Source organism: Choloepus didactylus, chromosome 3, assembly GCF_015220235.1.
Source record: "Choloepus didactylus isolate mChoDid1 chromosome 3, mChoDid1.pri, whole genome shotgun sequence".
Classification (NCBI taxonomy): Eukaryota; Metazoa; Chordata; class Mammalia; order Pilosa; family Megalonychidae; genus Choloepus; species Choloepus didactylus.
In genome coordinates this window covers 17,844,753-17,864,472 of record NC_051309.1, presented here as the reverse complement: position 1 = coordinate 17,864,472, position 19,720 = coordinate 17,844,753, and the positions used below count along the sequence as shown (strand labels likewise).

Genomic DNA, 19,720 nt, shown 5'->3' with positions numbered 1-19,720 from the left:
AGGGTCCCTGAGGACCTCCCAGGGTGCCTGGAACACAGTTTGAAAACCACAGATCTAAGCTAACCCTTTGTTTTGCGGTTGATGAAACTCCAGCTCAGAAAAGGGAAGAGCCTGGGTTGAGGCCATGCAACTAGTTAGTGGAAAATCTGGGGCTGCAATTCACTGTTACTTAATGGGATTGCATAGCCAACAAATCTGTGGCTTGCTCATCATACAGTTTTCCATAGATGGTGGTTACCATGACTAATAGACATATCAAAATAAGAAAGTCTACTTATTTTGTTTCATCTCCATAGCTCTGTGGGAAGTGGAGAATGATAGCATGAACAAATTCAATTCATAGAAAATTCAGAAGCCTCAATGTTAACTCGTGGTTTCCATCTTCTCTTCCCATACCCTATGTGCCAGTTTGAATGTATTGTGTCCCCCAAATGCCATTATCTTTGACGTATTCTTGTGTGGGCAGACATTATCAGTTTTGATTAGATTTCTTTGAGTGTTTCTTTGGAGATGTGCCCCACCCAACTGTAGGTGATAACTCTGATGAGATAATTTCCATGGAGGCATGGGCCCACCCATTTAGTGTGGGCCTTGATCAGTGGAACCAAATAAATGAGCTGATGAGCAGGGCCAAGGCAGTGCAGCTGTGAGTGACGTTTTGAAGAGGAGCAAGCTTGCTAGAGAGGAAGCAATGGCTTTCCCTGGGAGAAAGCCATTTTGAAACCAGAACTTGGAGCAGACGCCAGCCACATGCCTTCCCAGCTAACAGAGGTTTTCCGGACACCATTGGCCATCCTCCAGTGAAGGTACCTGATTACTGATGTGTTACCTTGGACACTTTATGGCCTTAAGACTGTAACTGTGTAGCCAGATAAACCACCTTTTTATAAAAGCCAGTCCGTCTCTGGTGTTTTGCATTCCGCAGCATTAGCAAACTAGAACACCCTATTTTTCATTTCTTCTGGTTATTCTGCAATTTTTTGTCTGAACCTACATAAGGAGAGGGAGCAGTCTACTATCTGTAAAATGGGTATAATACTCAATTGCTAACACTCACCCCTGGCTATGCTCTGGCACTGTTCTCTAATCCTCACAGAAGTCCCATGAGACAGACACGGTAAGGACCACTCTTGGTGGATGATGCAGGGGAGATGGTATCAGGAAGTGGTTAAGACTCCTGAATGCATATCCCATTTCCATCACTGACTGATGGTGAGACCCTCTTGCTTTAGTTTCCTCCACCATATGAAGTGCCTTGTAGACTGAGCAGCCAGGTACAAGGTTATGGCTGACACTGCTCATAAGCCAGGCACCGTGCTAGGCCTCAGCATCCTAGGCCTGCAGGCTGTGTGTATTAGGGAGTTAGGTGGGGACTCTTTCTCCTACAGAGGAGTCCACAAGTTGAAACAGGGAGGGTAGACTTTACTTAATCCCATCTTGCAATTGTTTTTGCCTTAGGATCCATGCTTGAAACTGAATGAACCTTCTCAGACCCTGCCCAGAGGGGAAGAATATCAAGACAAGCTAGTAGGCAAAGAAGGAACCAGCAGCGATGAAGAAGACAGGTACAGAGGGATATGCAGAGTCCTGAGCGCTCCACTGAGTGAGGACTCAGACTTGGAAAATTAATTCATTCATCATTCTTTCATTCTGTCCTCAAGTGTTTATCCCTGCCCTTGCCTCATGCTCAGGGAAGACACAGACACGTCTTGTATGTTTTCTGCACAGCTATGGGCTTTATATCTATTATCTTTTTTAATGTCAGAACCCAGAGAGACCATTTTATAGATTAAGAAACTGAAACTCAGAGGTTAATAAACCTACTCAAGATTCAGACCTGGATTGGCTCCAAACCTCTGCTCCTTATACTCCCAGCTGTTCTTTATCTAGGAGATGGAGGGGAGCTTTGTCACTCAAGGAAAATCCCCAGCCATACCATCTGTATTAGTCAGCTTTTGCTGCTGCAGTGAACATTCCCAAAGTATCTGGGATTTTTAGTCATAGGTCAGTTGCCCTTATTCTTGGCTCTGCTGGGCTTGTGTGTGCTGAAGGCCAGGTGGTATTGTTCTGCAACCAACTGTGGTTCCATGTATCTTCTCATTCTGGAACCCTATGTAGGGCATGTTGTCACAGTGAGGAGAAGGAGCGTAAAACCCCTGGTGAAGCACGCCATGCTTCTTAGAGCCTTGCACCCCCTCTTTTTCACCTGCATTCCATTGGCCAATACAAGTCACGTGACCTAGACCATTATCAGTGCAGGGCATTGAGGGGGTGAATATGCTTCCCACAGGAGGCGGAGGGTGAGTGTTTGCTGAACGGTAATATAGTCTGTCACGCCACCTCACAAGATTCTGATTCAGTGTGTCTAGGGTCCATCCAAATCACTGTCTTTTTTTTTTTATATATAGAAAACAACTATAATGCTTTCAAATAAAAATATTAAGATACATCAATGACTAGCAAGTTTAAAACAAACGTAGAGATCAAAATAGTTTCTTGTCAAACTTTTGCAAATAGATTCAGTCATCACTGTCTGAACAAATCAGTTTTAGTTTATTCATAGTCCTCCGTCTATCTTTTAGCATGACGCTTGTTTGGTTGTTGAATTTATAATGCAATAATATTTTAGCTTGTTCGGTTGTTGAATTTATAATGTAATAATATTTTAGACCAGTTTCCCTCCCCATATTTTTTCACACCAGATAGCAGATTCTTGTCTTCTTCCCAAAGCCATGCCTTTTGGTAAAAGGTAGAAGAGTTATTCACAGAAAGAATTCTTCAAAAAGAACATACTTACTATATACAACTGTTTTAGAGAATTTTTATGATGCTTAGATTTAAGGATGGAAGAGATTCTTAGATTTTTATAAGATTTTATATTTATCTTGGTAAGATTTTTAAGAATCTTCGCTATTACAGTTCATTTTATATATAAGCACACTATGGTTCGTTCAGCTGCCCAAGATCAGACAGCTAGACAGCGACCGAACTAAATTCCAACCCAGTCGATTTGACATCATCTCTAAAGACACTTTTCTACAGCTGGTAATACAGTGGTATTTATTATTCCATACTTCCTCAATTTCTTGTAGAGAACTGCACATATTAGCAAGATGGCTAACTGCTCTTAGGTTCAGTGTTTTATCAAAACTAACAGTCCACAAGGGACCTGAACCTATGTTGTCTGTAGCATAATATTCTAATCAAGTGAATTAAACAAGTCTCAGAGAAATGGATGATACCAAAGGTGAAACCCATTAGGTTAAAGTTCTAGTTGAAATAAAATGTAACTGTTAATACCAACCATTGTCTTTTGATAAAGCTTCCCAGGTTAGGCTCCACTTCTCTCTTTGGGGTCCCAGCAGATGACACATAATCCATGGTTCCTACCAGCTTGTATCTCTAGCTATGATGCAGATGAGCATAGAGGATGACAAACTCCAGAAGAAATCCTGGGCTGTTTACCGCTGGCAGCCACAAACCAGGCTCCTGTTAGAACTTGCAGACCCAGATAGTGAGAATCTCTTTCCTAAAAACACTGGAGAAATTTCAGAGAAGGCTCTAATGGGCCCATCTCGAGCACCTGTCCATCCCAGTTATTCATTCTGGCCCAGGAGACAGGGCTCTGACGGACCAGGCCTGTGCTGTATGCCCTTCCCTGGGGCTAGCTGGAGTGAGGGTAGAGGAGGCTGCATTCAAACCCTTTGGACTAACAGGATCACCATGGAAACGGGTCAGTGTTTCCCCAAGGAGAGGGTGCTGGGAAGACCAACAGCACGTGGTGACCACAAAGGCCTTTTCTTTTTCTCCCAAAGCGACTATATTGGTGAGGGGGGAGTCAACTACAGATGAAAATAAGGAGGTGGGGTCTCTGGAAGGGCTAAACAGTGCAGGAGAAGGAATAGGAAGATTTTCTGGGATCTAAGGCCAGGGACTGAGGACATAAATGCAGTGCCTCCTTTGGAGTACTGGGCGCGGTGTTACATATTCAGTAATTCTCCCATGAGAAATGCTTGTCTGGGAACTGGGCTTCTTGGCATTATGACTCTAAGAAGGAAATAGATGGCTTTTTCATTGGCTGTTGACAGGTGGAGAGAAGGTCAGGTTCAGCCCTATTGGGTGGGAAGGGAGGGTCAGGAGAGTCACCTGTGGCTGGCTTTTCCTTGGGATGTGAAGGAACTGGGGCAGTAGAGTGGGGTCAGAGAAGGAAATTCCCATTAACAATGTACCATGGAATAATAATAATAATAATAATAATAGTGTTTTTGAATGTTAGACTGTGATAAATACATTAAAAGGATTAACCCCTTTAATCTTTATTATGTAGATACCATTATTAAAATACCTCACCTTAAACATAAGGGAAACTGAGGAACAGAGAGGTGAAGTAATGCACTCAAGGCTGCACTGCCAGTAGATATAGAGTCCAGATGATAGTCTCTCTGGCTCCTGAACTCATACTTGTAGTTACATCTCAATAGAGGGCAGCTGTTCTTATGTGTATCGTGAAGGTCTACAGGTCTCACACTTGCATGGTTACTCTGTCCTTTAATAGTAATGACAACTGCACCCTCCACTTCCAGCCATGACAGAGTAACTGGTACCAGACTTGCCCTCTTTTTGTTAACAGCTATAAAACTAAACAACACATATGAGACAAATCTTTTGAGTTATGGGAAAAAAGGACTATGTTATGGAGACGAAAACACATAAGATAAACCCCATCAACAGCCCACAATTGCTGCAGCTTTTCTGCCTGAGAGCAGTTGCCAGCTACAGCACAAGGTGATATAGTGAGGCTTAGCTGCGGAGGCAGATGTCAGAGTGCATGGCTGCTAAAGTGGCTGGAATTTGTAAAGTAAGGGTACTGTATGGGGAGGTGGGGGATGCGGTAGAAATCTAATGAGGGTGTTCCACAGGTCTTTGGCCAAGGGCTTGACTGTGCATATACATGATGAGACTCTGCTGCCATGGGGCCAAAAAAATGGAAATACCAGAGGTCATGCAGTGCTGGGAAACACTGCAGTCCAAGCTCAGCTAGAGTAGGAGAAACATGCTGAGCACTGCACTTGAGACCTTAGAAACACCACGGCTTAGGAGGAGTAAGATCCACGCCCTAGAATGTGAAAGGAACAAAGGACCTTATTGAAATGTCCAACTCTAACAAAAGACATGTCTGAGCTTGAGAGGATCAAAAGAGCCTCCAGTAATTGAACTGCCCACCAGGACAAAAGTCAACTCTTTTGAAAGGAAGATGACATAATCCAGATTCCCTACAATGTACTATCCACAATATCCAGCATATAAGGTAATGAGACATTCAAAGAAGCAGGAAAATGTGACCCATCATCAAGAAACAGACCCTAAGATGGTGTAGATATTGGAATTAGCAGACAAGGACTTTAAAGCAATTATAGTAATTGTGTTCAAGGACATAAAGGAAAAGATTGTCATGATGATTGAACAGCTAGGGAATATCTGCAGAGAAATGAAAACCATACAGGAGAACAAAGGGAAATTCTAAAACTCAGAAGTATAATATCAAAATGAAAAATACCCTGGATGAACTTCACAGCAGATTGAAGATCGTGGAAGAAATAATAACTTAAAGAAAGATCAAAAGAAACTTCTAATCCAAAGAACAGAAAAAAAGACTTTCTTTAAAAAATGAAGAGATCCTAAGTGACCTGTGGGACAATATCAAATGGTCTACCATGAATGTATTTGGAGTCCAAGAGGGAGAAGGGAAAGAAGATGCAGACAGAAAAAAATATTTGAAAAAATAATGGCTGAGCTGAAATATATTATCTGAATATAATTAAAAGGGGAAATGTTAGATTGTATATACGGTAACAGAATAAAGATTTTTTTAAAAATCTGTGGAGCTGCCCTACACAAACAGTGAATCCTAAGTTAAACCATGGAGTTTAATTAATAGCATAATTATTAAAATGTGCTATTATCAGTTGTAGCAAATGTTCCACACCTATGCAAGGTGTTGGTGGTTGGGTGGTATATGGGAATCCTGTATTTTATGTATGATTGTTCTGTAAACCCATGACTTCTCTAATAAAGAAAAAAATAGTAATAATGGTTGAAAATTTCCAAGCTTGTTAAGGAACATCAACCTACAGATTCAAGAAACTCAGTGAACTATCAGCAGGACAAACACAAAGAGAACATTAGAAACATAGAAAATCTGCTGAAAAGAAAATATACCTCCTGTGATCGTTAGGTTCATGTGTCAACTTGGCCAGGTGATGGTACCCAACTGTCTGGTCAGGCAAACACTGGCCTAATCATTGCTGCAAGGACATTTGTGGCTGGTTAATAAACCAACAAGTGGAAGAAGATACACCATGCAAACAGTAAACATAAGGAAGTAAAAATCAATATCAAAAAAGTAGACATTGAAACAAGTAATATTACTAGGCATAAAGAGAGCTATTTCCTAATGACAGAGGAACCAAAAAAGACATAGCAATCCTAAATGTGTATTATCTAATAACAGAACTTTAAAAATAATGAAGCCAAAACTTGGAGAACCAGAAGGAGAAATTCACAATCACAGGTGGAGAGTTTGACAACTCGTTCCAAGTACTAATTTTATAACTAGTCAAAAAATCAGTGAGGATATGGAAGATCTGAACTACACTAACAACCACATTGACCCAATTGACACTTAAAGACACCACACTGAACAACTGAAGAATAAATATATGTTTTCAAGTGTACATAGAACATTCACCAATATAGACTTTATGATGGGCCACAGAGTAAGTCTATGAATTTCAAAGATTGGAATATACTCTATAATGTACTCTGATTTCAGATCTACCCATAGCAATATTAATTAGGGAAGAAAAAGACAAAGAGACAAAACACAAATTACTAACATTAGGCATGAGAAAGGGACATCACAGAAGACTGAAATAGATATGCCCTGTTCTGGTTCGCTAATGCTGCCCTTTTGCAAAACACCAGAAATAGATTGGCTTTTATAAAGGGAGTTTATTTGATTACACAGTTACAGTCTTAAGGCCATAAAGTGTCCAAGATAACCACATCAACAATCGGGTACCTTCACAAAAGATGGCCATTGGCGTCTGGAAAAACTGTTATCTGGCAAGGCACGCGGCTGGCATCTGCTTGCTCTCAGGTTGTGTTTCAAAATGACATTCTCCAAAATGTTGCTCTTGGGGTGTTTTGTCCTGTCTTAGCTGCAGCTCCTCTTTAAAATGTCACTTTCAGTTGCTCTGAGGTCCTCTGTCTGTGAACTTCTTTATACTTGACTCCAGGGATCCAATTAACACCCATCTTGAATAGACGGGGTAACACCTCCAGGGAAATTATCCAAACATTTCAATCCCAGTTGATTGAGTCACATCTCCATGGAAACACTCAATCGAAGGATTCTAATCTAATCAACACTAATATGTTTGCCTCCACGAGATTGCATCAAAGATAATGGTGTTTTGGCGGCCATAATACATCCATACTCCCAGATGGAACACATGAGGGGCATACGTCATGAGCTTATCCTGCCCTATAGACACATTCAGTGATTCTTCTCTCTTAACTTGGAGATTTTATTGCTTTAAGCATTCCTTAAAAACACCCAAACCTTGAGAGGACTTCCTTTGCAAATGGTCACACACAATTCTGCTTGCCCCATCCCATCCTGAGATGAGGCAGCCTCCAAGACCAGTTTCCTGCCTTGACCCATGTGCCTGGCTGGGCTACACCATTTTGTTCTCAGAAACCCTTTTTTGGCACACTTACATTAACAGTGAAAGAAGCAGTAATCTCACTGGGATCAGCTCCAAATGAGGGCCTGGGATGGAGTCCAAAAACCTCCTAAAGCAGGCAGGAAGAATAACTATCAGCACTCAACAACAGAGTGGAATAAATCGTAATATCCTGGACATTAACACACAGCACCCCTCTTCCTGGGGAGCTAACTCCCCTTCAGCTTCTATGCCTTATCAGGAAACAGGAAGTAACATGAATATTAAGCACATAAATCAAAATTGGATACGGCAAAGGGAAGAGTGGTGTTTGGAGACAAGGAATTGAAATCAAGTAGAGGCAATTATCAATTATTCATGCCAATGGGAGCTCAGAGGTAACTTTTGAAATCCACAAAAGTCTCCTAGCCTCAAAGCTACTCTTTTGAGGTTTCATTTTCTGTTCTAATACATGTTTTGCCAGCACTGTGTCAAAGTGAGTAAAATGGACTGGTTTTTATGTCCCTGGAGGATATGAGGAATGGTTTAAATGTGAGTGGCAGGTTGACTTTGTTTAATCAGTCCTTGAGTAGCCAAGAGCTGCCCAGAGCCCATCCTTCTCCTGGCTCCAAACCTCACCTGTCTCTTGAACATCAACCTATAGTGTGGGCATATAGGTCCTCCATGTTCTTATCATTGTCCAGTCTGGGTTGAACAGAACAAGGCTGGGTACCGTCCTCTCAGACACCATGACCAACAAGCCCAGGATGCCCTGCCCAACCTGGCCTTAGCCTTAGGAGAGTCTCTTGGATGAAAGAATGAGTCTAATGACATGCGAAGAAATAGGACCCCTTAAACTTTGCTGGTGGCATTGCAAAATGGGGCACACTGTCAGATCAATTTGACAGTTCCTCAGAAAGTTGAAAATAGGGTTACCGTGTGACCTGCAATCCCACTTCTTGATATACAGAAAAGAATTGAAAGCAGGGACTTGAGCAGATAACTTGTACACCAGTGTTCATAGCAGCATTATTCACAATAGCTAAAAGGGGAAGCAACCCAAGTGTCCATGAACAGGTGAATGGATAAACAAAGTAGGATATATGCACACAATGGAATATTATTCAGCCATAAAAAAGGAATGAAATTCTGATGCATGCTACATGGATGAACCTTGAAGACATCAAGTTGAGCTACAAAAAAAAAAAAAAAAGACTAATATTTTATCATCTCACTGATATAAAATACCCAGAAAAAGCAAATTTCATTGAGATAGATAGTAGATTATATGTTAACAGGGGCAGAGGGAGGGGTGGTGGTTATTGCCTGTCAGGTGCAGAGTTTCTCATTAAGGTGATGAAAAGTTGGGGTAATAGGTACTGGTAATGGTAGCATAGTATTGTCAGTGTAATTAATGCTATTGAATTGGACAGAGTAGTTAAATTGGAAATTTTGAGTTGTGTAGATTTTTTTTTATTACTACAGTATATATATATGGTCCATAAGCACATAAAAACATGTTCAACATCATTTAGTCACTGGGGAAGCACGACTTCAAACCACGGTAACATACCACTTCACACCACTAGAATAGCTAAAATTAAAAAGACTGAAAACTTAAATTAAAAAGACTGAAAACACGAAATGTTGGCAACAATGCAGAGCAAATGGACCTCTCATATCTTGTTGGTAGAAGTGTAAAACGGTACAACCACTTTGGAAAACTACTTGACTAGTTCCTTAAAAAGCTAAACATAGTCCTTCCAGCAATTCCACTCCTAGATATTTAAGCAAAAAAAAAAAAAAAAAAAAGTATATCTACATAAATATTTGTAGAAGAATATTTCCAGCAGCTTTATACATAATAGCCCACTAGTGTAAAGACAATATCAGTAGGTGAGAGGATGAACAAACTGTGGTATATTCAAGTAATGGAAGACTGTTCAGCGACAAAACATTGGAACTACAGACATACGCTACAACATGGATGGATCACGAAGACATTGTATTGAGTGAAAGAAGCCAGACACAAAAGAGTACGTACCGCATGATTCTCTCTGTATGATGTTTAAGATCAGGTGAAACTAATCTTTGTTGATGGAAATCAAAGCACTGGCTGCCTGTGGGTTTGTGGATTGACGGGAAGGAGGTGCACAGGGAATTTGGAGGTGTTAGTTTCATGATTGTATATCTTTATGAGAACTCATTGAATTGTATCCTTAAGATCTATGCTTTTCACTATATGTAAATTTTACCTCAATAAAAACATTTTTAAGAGAATAATAACTGAGCACCCATCCTGGGAGGAAATCAGGGCCCTTCCCAGGGATCTGCAGAGAGAGCTTACTGGTTCCATAGATCCAACTTGGTGGTGCCACTGATCACCCTTGCTCCTGGCTGGAGTTTTCTGCTTCTCTGTTGATCACCTCTGGTTGGTTGTCTCCTAACTCTGTTTCAGACCCAGAGCTCACACCCAGGTATCTACCATCCATCGCTTCTTAAAAATGGTTGTTTAATGCATCTCCCAAAAGCTTGAGGACAGCCTAAGAGAGTCACAATGCAGAGAAAGAAACCTTCTCTCATTATGTGTTTAGTTAGTTCTTTATATAATTCTTGCTATGTGCCACACACTGTTTTAAACACCTTACAAATACTGACCCAGTTCATCCTTATAATAGTGCCCGTGAAAGGTGCCCTTATTTATCCAATTTAATAGGTAAGGAATCTCACGCCCAGACAGTTTAAAGATTTCGCCCAAGGTCACATAACTCGTTTAGTAGAGCTGGAATTTATTTGAGCCTGAGCAGTCTGGTTCCAGGGCCTGTGTTCTAAACCATGTCTCCATGCTGCTCTCAGCATTCTGCCCTAACTTTCAGGGGTGCCCACTGACTGTCCCCTGCTAACCCCCAGCTGTGCTCGTGTGGGTAGACCTGCTCACCTCTGCCAAGCAGAGACCCCCTTTCTCACGTCCTTTCTCCGTGTTGCAGGCTGTAACCCTTAACCTCTGGTCCTCTGGCCTAACATCCTTGCCAGAGGAGGCAAAGCATCACCTCCTGGCAGCCTCTGCAGAGATGCCCACCAGGCACCACCCTTGTACATTATTAAACCAGGATGAATACTTAACATCACGAGCCAAGTCATTTACCTTAGCTTTGCTCAGTGGGTTCAAAAGTTCAGAAGGGAGGAAGGGAGTATGTCCTCCAGAGACATCTGTCAGCATCTTTTTTAGAAAGCAGTAACTATTGCAGCTTTAAACCAGCATTTTCTTGTACCTGCTACATATGTAAAGACCTGTTAATACTTGGGGTCAGTCAGAAAAAGATATAATCATATTTTGAAAGTAGAAAGCATGGTATTAAAAATAAGGCATTATTGTTTCATTATGTATATTGTTTCATATGCAGAAAGAGTTGTGAAATTAGACCACAGAGACCTCCTTTCTGGAGTACCCAACACCTCATGTAACTAACTCGAAGCTCTCAGTCATTCCTACAGTTGGCCATCATTTATTAACACACACTAAAACAGACATTGTGGGGTTCCCACGGAATCCTGATTGTACCCAAAGTGAGACAACACTTAAAGTAAAAAATATATTAAAAATTAAAGTTAAAAAAAGCATTTATGCATCAGGCTGCTTTTTTGAAAGCCAAGTAAGATGCGCCTCGCCCCACTCACTCCTGTGGGAGCTCCCTCCTTCCAGGCTGAGCAGCAGCTCCATAGAGCAGAGGTGTCATCAGGGGGTGTCATTCCCAGCCCTAGCATCATTTGTGATTTTTGGCTTTCCTGTCTTCAAAGGAATGAAGTGCCCCTTACGGAGGGAGGTGACCTGCAATCTCCACTGGGCTCTTCGGCAAAGGAGAAGACCCCTGACATCCAGCGTCTGCAGGAGGAGTGGCAAAACGAGAAGGCCGGGTTGCAAGCCCAGGTAGAAGGCCTGCCCAGGACAGGTGGGGTGGGTAATGTGCCGCCATGCTGAGTGAGACCCTGCCTCCTCCTCATCGTTACAGATAGCCTGGGAAATGCAGTAGGGCCTGATTCCCATCTAGCTGGGGAGGGCCTTCTGGGTCCAGGGTAAGTGGCACTCTGGTCCTGTTTATTCATTCACTCAGCCTCCTGCTGTGGTTCACAGAGCACCTGCTGTGAGCCAGGCACCCTTCTAGGTGCTTGGTAGACCTCAGTGAACAAAACAGACAAAATCCATGCATTTAAGGTGCTTATGTTTTAGCGGAGGAGGTGGGGACAGACAATAAACACTAGACATAAGAAGTAAGCAATTATGTGGTCTATTAGAAGGTGATAAAGGGCTTCAGGAAAAAGGAAAGCAGAGCAGGGTACAGAGGATTGAGAGAAGTGATGGGGAAAGTAGGTTTCTGCACGAAAGGGGCTGGTTGGAGAAAGCTTCAGTTAGAAAGTGAGATTTGAGCAAGCACTGAAGGAAATGAGGGAGGCCACCCATCGGATCTCTGGAGACTACCCTAGTCCCGTCTGGACTTGGGAGTTTAAGTCCCAGCCCATCTTCCCCTCTTGGAGCACCCAGGAGCGCTGGCCCTTCCCCAGGTTCTTCAGGTTTGCTGTTTGCACTCTCTTGGAGTTTGCACAGATAGAGGAGGCTCAGATAGGTTGAGTGGACCTTCATTAAGCATTTATTTAAAGAAAGAGCCCCGGAAGGGCCAGGGGCCCCACTGAGGGCGGGCTGCCTGGCGGGCAGATCTCCCAGCTGCAGCAGGCCCTGGAGCAGTGCACCAGCGACTACCGGGAGGACCTGCAGGCGCTCCAGCAGCTCTCCGACTGCGACCGGGAGAAGCTGCAGCGCCAGCTCCAGGAGAGCACCCAGCAGAGCCAGGCCGCCAGAGCCCAGCTCGAGGCTGCCCACCAGCGAGCCCTACGGGTGCTTGAGAAGGCCAAAAATCAGGAACTCAAGGTAAGAGCAGTAGTGATTAGGTTGAGTGCTTACTGAGCCTCTGCTGCGTGAGTGCACCTGCTGAGCACAGGAGGGGGGGTCTTTTTTTAATGCGAACTTTAAAATATATCCATAACAGTGATAACTTTCAAAATACGACTTAACAAGTAGTTAGAGAACAAATTTCAAAGAATGTCATGGGTCACAGTTCCACAACTTCAGCTATTTCCGTTATTGTAAAATACAACATGCGTACAGAAAGATGTTAACTTGCAATGTACAGCTCAACAAGCACTTTATACAGGTAATTTCAAAAATTGTTTTGGGTTACAGTTCCACAGTTTCAGTTCTTTCCTTATTATGCAATATAGGTTATATACAGAAAGGTGAAGACTTTCAAAGCACAATTCAATGAGTAGCTATAGAGCAAATTTCAAAGAATGTTATAGGTTATGGTTGGGGAGAGGGCTTTTTTGTGTGTGTGCATGTCCAATCCCCACAATCATCTTACAAGGTCGTTATTAGCCAGATGAGGAAAAGGGCTCCCAGAGATTCAGTAACTTGGTCACGGTCGCCCAGCTTGTCAGTGGGAAAGTGAGGATTCAGACTCGGGTCCCCTTGGGCTTCTTGTGCTGCTTCCCTGTCTGTGTGTGACCTTCATAACATGAGAACACATTTCCTTCATGTCTTGAGCAATGTCATGAATGATGCATGCAGTGAATTCAAATCTCAAGTTTAATTTCCTTTTCTATAAAATGGATTGATAACTACCTCTTTGGGTTGTCAAGACAATTAAATGAAAAAAATTTGGCATTTCTGGTTTCAAGATGGCAGAATAAAGACTTTTGAATCCTTTCTGATTGAAAATCATCCAAAACCAGCCAGGAGAACACAAGAGACACGTGGACACTTGAGCCACAAAGTACAAAGGCAGGAAACAAGAGCAGAGAAGAGAGAAAAGGACGAAGGATCAAGCTTCTCCCCCAGCAGAGCTCAGAAAGGCTCAGGGATTAGATGTACTAATTATGGAAGGCAAGAGAAAGGTGGGGGAGCTGACTCTCTTAGATGCCTGGGTTCCCAGCTCACGCAGCACAATTATCTCTCCCTCAATTCAGGACAAAGGACTGGTGGCATAATCCGCTGAGCTTGAGAAACTCTGGTGCTGAAGGCTCAAATGAAGTTTGGGTCTTAGAACAGGAGGTTTAAGTGAAAATCTGTATACTAAATGATTAGATGGACCACTTAGTGCTACCCCAATTTCACCCCCAACAGTGTCTTCTGCTCAGCCCCAGAAGGCAAACAGCTAGAGCTTAGGTTTCTTAAACAGGAGACAGGAGAACTTTCTCCAGGGAATCTGAACCACTCTAGAGAAAAGACCTATGGATTCTCACATCTGTGGGTTTCCAATAAAATTGCTGGCTGGCCATCTGATCACACTACCCACTATCCCACAGACCCTACCCATGCATAGTCAGCCTTTTAGAGACCTTAGAACCAGACTCAAGGGGTCTTCCTTGCTGGCTCCAGTCTGCATAGGGATGGTTCTAAAATGACACTAAAGAAGCAAAGTCCCAATTCTGATTGGAAATAGCAGACGTATGATCATTTCTGGTACAGGATGGTGGTTAAGAGTGGTTTCAAATCCTGGGTCTGCCACTTTTGAAGTGTGGGAACTCGGGCAGGTCGCTTAGTTTCTTTGTGCCTCAGTCTCCTCATTTGTAAAATAATAGTATGTGTCTTTCAAGACCGTTAAGAGGATGAGCAGAGATAATATATGTAAAGTACTTGGAACAGTACATGGCTGAGTAAGAGCTCAATCTTAGAAAAGATCAATTCTTATTACTTACCCATATGTTCTGCTATTCACTGGGCAGCTAGCAGTGGCTCCCACGATGCTGAGCCTGATGATGATACTTTTGTCTTCTTGGAGCTCCCCTCTAGCGGGGAAGGCAGCCCCTCCAACAGGCTGCTGTAATTCAGTGGGTCAGAACCATGAGAGAACTGAGCACGGCATTTTGGGAGCACAAAGACCACCCAGTGTGGGGCTTGGAGAAACAGAGAGAAACAGGCCGCAGGAGTAGGGTAAACCTCCCTTAGAGGTTGGAAAAGTTTCCCAGGAATGAGGAAACCCTGGAAGCTGCACTGCAAGGTTCTCACTGACAAGGGCTTCTGAGCCAGAAAGTGGTTAGTGCTGACCTGAATCCTTTACACACTGTGGTGTTTGGCTGCATCTTTGGAAACCTTTGCTTTAGCTCTCCATTCCCAGTTTCCTGGGGGTAAAATGTCACTAGTTGGAGTTCTCTGAGCCTTGCAGCAAGTGCAAGAGGAGGAAAGCATCAGAGAGTTGGAGAAGTGTGAGGCTTTTCTTACTTCTCATTAAATAAACTGGGCACAGAATCCCTGAGTTTCCCGTGGGAGGGGTAAGACCATCTCCCATTGCTTGCTGGGGGAGTAAATGCACTCTTGGGTTCAGTTAGCTTACTCGGGCTCAGAGACAGCTATGTTCTCGCCTAGCAGGAACCTTGTGCATTGGTGAAATCCTATTTCTCATTGTTCCCAGAGGCTGCATGAGGAAGTAAAAAGGGCTTGGGCCCCGGACAACACCAGCCATCGGTTACAATCCTGCCTCTACCAATCCCTGCCTTTTGGTCACCTTCACATCACCTGAGCCCCAGTTTCCTCCAAAAAAGTGGGGAGAGGGAATAGTAACTCCTGCATCTTTTCCATGCAACCTTTGGAAAGCTAATTTATATCTTCCAGCCTCAGTTTCCTTGTTTAAATTGTGGAACTATGTAGTAACTGAGACACTCTTTTTTTAAAATGCAATTTTATTGAAATTTATTCACACACCATATAATCCATGCAAAGTATAACTGAAACACTGTTGGTTGCATAAAACAAAACCAGTTACTAGTTTCCTATGGCTACTGTAACAAATTACCATGCACTTGGTGGCTTAAAACAGCACAGATTTATTGTGTTGTAGTTCTGGATGTCAGAAGTCAAAATGCGTTTCACTGGGCTGAGATCATGTCGTTGGCAGGGCTGCATTCCTTCTGGAGCTGTAAGGGAGAATCTGTTTTCTTGTCTTTTCCAGCTTCTAGAATCTGCCCACGTGCCTTGGCTGGTGGTCCCTCCCTCCATCTTTAAAGTGCTTCACTTTAACCTCTGCTTCCATCGTCACGTCTTCTCTGACACCAACCCTCCTACCTCTCTTTTATTAAAGACCCTTGTGATTGTGTTGGGTCTGTCTGGATAATCCAGAATAATCTCCCCATCTCAAGATCCTTAACTTAATCACATCTGCAAAACCCCTTTTCCCCTGTAAGGGAGCATATTCACAGGTCCCAGGGATTAGGACGTGGGGGTGAGAGTTGGAGGTCATTATTGTGTCCTACCACGGAAACCAACCTGAGCCTGCTAAGGTGGTGAAGATACAACCTGCTGTGGGTGCCTGGCACATAATAATTGACCTTCAATAAATATTTGTTGAGTGAAAGAATAAACCTATAAATGAACCCAGGGGCAGGGATACAGCCAATTCTCAGAAACCAAAGTAAACCGGGGTCTGAAAGGCTATAGAGACCCCCTCCGTAGATCATTTCTGCTCTGCATATCAGCCTTGGCCTTTCTTTGCAGACAGCCCCTCTGTTTCTTTGAACTCGAGCAGGTATAAGATGCTCACCTCACCACTCCTGAGTGTGTTAGAATTCAAGCCGCCAAACAGAATCTCTCTGGTGTTTTGTCTCTTTCTCTTTCTTAACTCACCTCTTCACCCCACATTCTCAAGGAATTGACCCAGCTTGGAACAGATGTCCACTCCGGTCCAATCAGCTGTGGATGGGAGGGTGGGTTCACATGGTACAAAATGGCTGCTGTGGCCAGGCCATCGCTGCAGTCACAGATGGGTCAGGGAGCCTTAACTGTAGCAGGATAAGCCCTCCATGAAGGGTCGTGGTGGGTGCTCAGCAGGGCCCCGACTCAGAGGAGGTGTTTGGCTGAGGGGACAGGTCTTTGACTTCTGCATCCTCCTTCCTGCCTCCTTTCCTCCACTTTTTCCCACAGGCCACCGAGGAGCGTTTGAAAAAGGAATCCAGCCACAGCCTCCAGATCCAGCACCAGGCACACCGGCTGGAGCTCCAGGCCTTGGAGGAAAAGGCAAGGCAAGAGCTCCAGGGGGAGCGCGAGCGGATACAGGCGCAGCAGGCTCTGCTGCTAGGTAAATGACCAAAGCCACGGTGTGCCACCCGCCAGGGACCCCAGACGGGAAACCAGGGCAGAGTGGGCCCAGGGCTTGGGGGCACACAGCCAGGTTTGCAGTCCTGGCTCTGCCACCAGCCAGTTGTGAGACTTGAGCCTGGGCTCCCTGAGCCTCAGTTTCCTCTTCCATAAAATGCGGTTACAGTTGTCTTTACCTCCTGCAGTCATTGTGAGGATTAAAAGAGGTATTAAATATTAAGTGCTTAGCATATAATAGGAGATAAATTATTATTATTACTGAAATTGAAGATAACCCAGATCTCAAGCCTTCTTAAGAGCCAGATGGCATCACCTGACTTCTCATTTCCGTTCTGAGGGTTTCTGCACATTTGGGGACTCTTGGGCCTCCAGATGCATGTTCCCCAGTTTCCTTGCCTATTCCACATTATTGCGTGAAACTCAGTCCCGCTTCAGTTTTCACATGAAAAGCCACTCAAATGAGGCATTCTGGAATTTAGTAGAGGCAGTAAAAAGTTCCAAAGCCAACACACATGTATTTTCCAAAATTCTAAATAAAAGGATTTGATTAAAAAAAAAAAAAAAAAAGAGTTCCAGAGCCAAACTACCTGGGTTTGAAGCCCTACTCTGACACTCAGTCACTGTGTGACTTTGGGCTAGCTGCTTACCTGCTCTGTGCCTCAGTTTCCCAAATGAGGATAAGGACAGTACTCTCCTCCTGGGGCTATCCTGAGGATTGTGTGAGTAAAGACATTGGAAGTGGCCAGAACCTGGCACTGTGCAAAGTAACTGCCAGCTGCTATCACTGAAGATTCCGACATGCATTGCTGACGGGGCCCTCTCTCCAGTGTCGATGCTCACCAATCTTTCTCATTCTCTCCCTTACTCTCATCTCCCATCTCACTCTTAACAGCAAGAGAAATTCCTCTTCTTATTTCATGCACAGCATTAAATACCATACTAGTCTTATTAACTATTTCTTCCAAACACGGACGGCTCTCCTTAAGAGAATTCTGGGAAAGAACAGTTTCTTTAGCTCCATCAGTGAACAACAAGCTATGCCATGCTGCTTGGTTGAGTTTCAATCAGAAAGTGTGTCCAGCTGACTGAATGTTTCTGGAGGAAGTGGTATGAGGACTAGGAAGAAAAGTGAGTTGCACAGATTTCCCAGTTAGCAGCTATGCTGGAATGGAGATGACCCATTTGGGAAATGTTAAAGCTGGCAACATCTGAAGACACATTATATAAGACAAAACCCAGGTTGTGTCACATCTCAGGGTACAAGGCTCTCCAAGTGCAGACCAGGCTGGACATCCCTGGTGATTCCAACACCCAACTGCAGCTGTTGGCACCGATGTCACTGCCACCCCTTCCCACAGCTGCCAGTTCTTTCCTGGTTTCCCTGGAGAGACCCTAGGGACAGGCTGGCAGGCTCTGAGCCAGTCCCAGGGAGAAGGGAGGATTCTGTAATGAGGATGACAAAGCACAGGCTTCCTGGATGGCATTTGGGAGGAGGAAGGACAGTCCACCAGGGCTCCTGTACACATGTGCTGGGTGGATGGATACACGGATGGTGGGAAGGTGAGTGGGACAGAGAGTGAGCGAGTAAATGAAGACACCATCATTCGTGCCTTGTTTGTGGTTTTAATTGCACATATTTTTATGATAAAGTTTTCAAAAAATTAAGTTGTGGTTTTCTTAAGAAAATATGCTACAGAATTCACTTTATTACAATTCTATTCAAGAGGAATGATGATCCAGGCAATTTTTAATATCAACATAATACATTCAGCTTCTCTCTGTGTTCGGTATATTGGGCTTTGAGAGACGCTTAGCAAGCTTATGGGAAATCTTTTGCAACTGCTACACTTTTGCAATATCATTAATTTTTACACTGCACATCATTTATTGATTTTACAAAAACACGTCCAATAGTTGCTCTGTAGGGAGGCCTGTTCTGGCTCCTTATCTAGCAGTAGCTTATGGAATTATCAGAACAGTGTTTCAAGAGTGATTTGCAGTAACTAAAAGACAGAGTCTTAAAAGTTCATAAGAAAATTAAGTATCAAATCTGTTAACACTTGGAAATGATACTCTTTCAAAAATTAATGGCTCACTGAACAGTGTCTGTTCTATCAGAAAGTTGGAGAAGTGTCTTCATTTTGAAATAGTTTTCTTTGCCTTTCGATCATGCTGGGAAGATAAAAATCACCTACCATCCTTATGGAAGAATCTCAAGTTTCTGGCCTTACTCTTCCCTGAGTTAAGAAGGGCTTATAAATTGGAATCCTGATCCTGGCAGGATGACCTACTTTCTGCCTCCTGGATCCAGCCCGGACCCCGTGCCCCTGGGAAGGAGAACCTGTGAATTTTTTTGTCTCCTGAAAAGTTGACATAATTGCCACAATTTTGACTTGAGACCCTCATCCCCAGAAGAGGCCCCCAGGTCATTTGGCAGCACCCTGTTCTTCCCTTGGTTTCCTGACTTGGCCAAGTTCTGGTTCTGGGTTCAGGCCTGGGCTCGGAGCAGGCCTCCCCAACCTGGACATCTGTCCTAACAACCCAGCAATGGCCAAGCAGGTGGTTCCGGGCAGAGAACCCCTTGAAGTTTGGAATCCTGACTCCACCACTTACTGACTGTGTGGTTCTGGGCAAGTTACTCACCCTCTCTGAGGCATGGTTTCCTTGTACTAAGGTGGGAAGGATAATTCATCGGGGCTTAACTGAGAACAGTTACCCAAGGGTTTAGCACATGATTCGTGCTTAATACACAGTGGCCATTATTACTATTGTCTTGGAAGGAGTTTGGAGAACTTGATCCACATACCCACCTCAGCCCACCCTGGAGACTGACGTCCCTACAGGACAACCT

At 43.6% G+C, this 19,720-nt stretch overlaps 1 protein-coding gene across 1 annotated transcript in view; it reads left to right on the top strand.

Moving 5' to 3' along the window:
- The window catches only part of FAM184B (family with sequence similarity 184 member B), a 116,830-nt gene that overhangs the window by 84,894 nt on the left and 12,216 nt on the right, over positions 1-19,720 (top strand). Inside the window, exons 8-11 of the mRNA XM_037831410.1 lie at positions 1,459-1,565; positions 11,526-11,655; positions 12,439-12,651; positions 16,696-16,849. Coding sequence (XP_037687338.1) covers positions 1,459-1,565; positions 11,526-11,655; positions 12,439-12,651; positions 16,696-16,849 — 604 coding nt within the window. The remainder of the gene's footprint in view (positions 1-1,458; positions 1,566-11,525; positions 11,656-12,438; positions 12,652-16,695; positions 16,850-19,720) is intronic.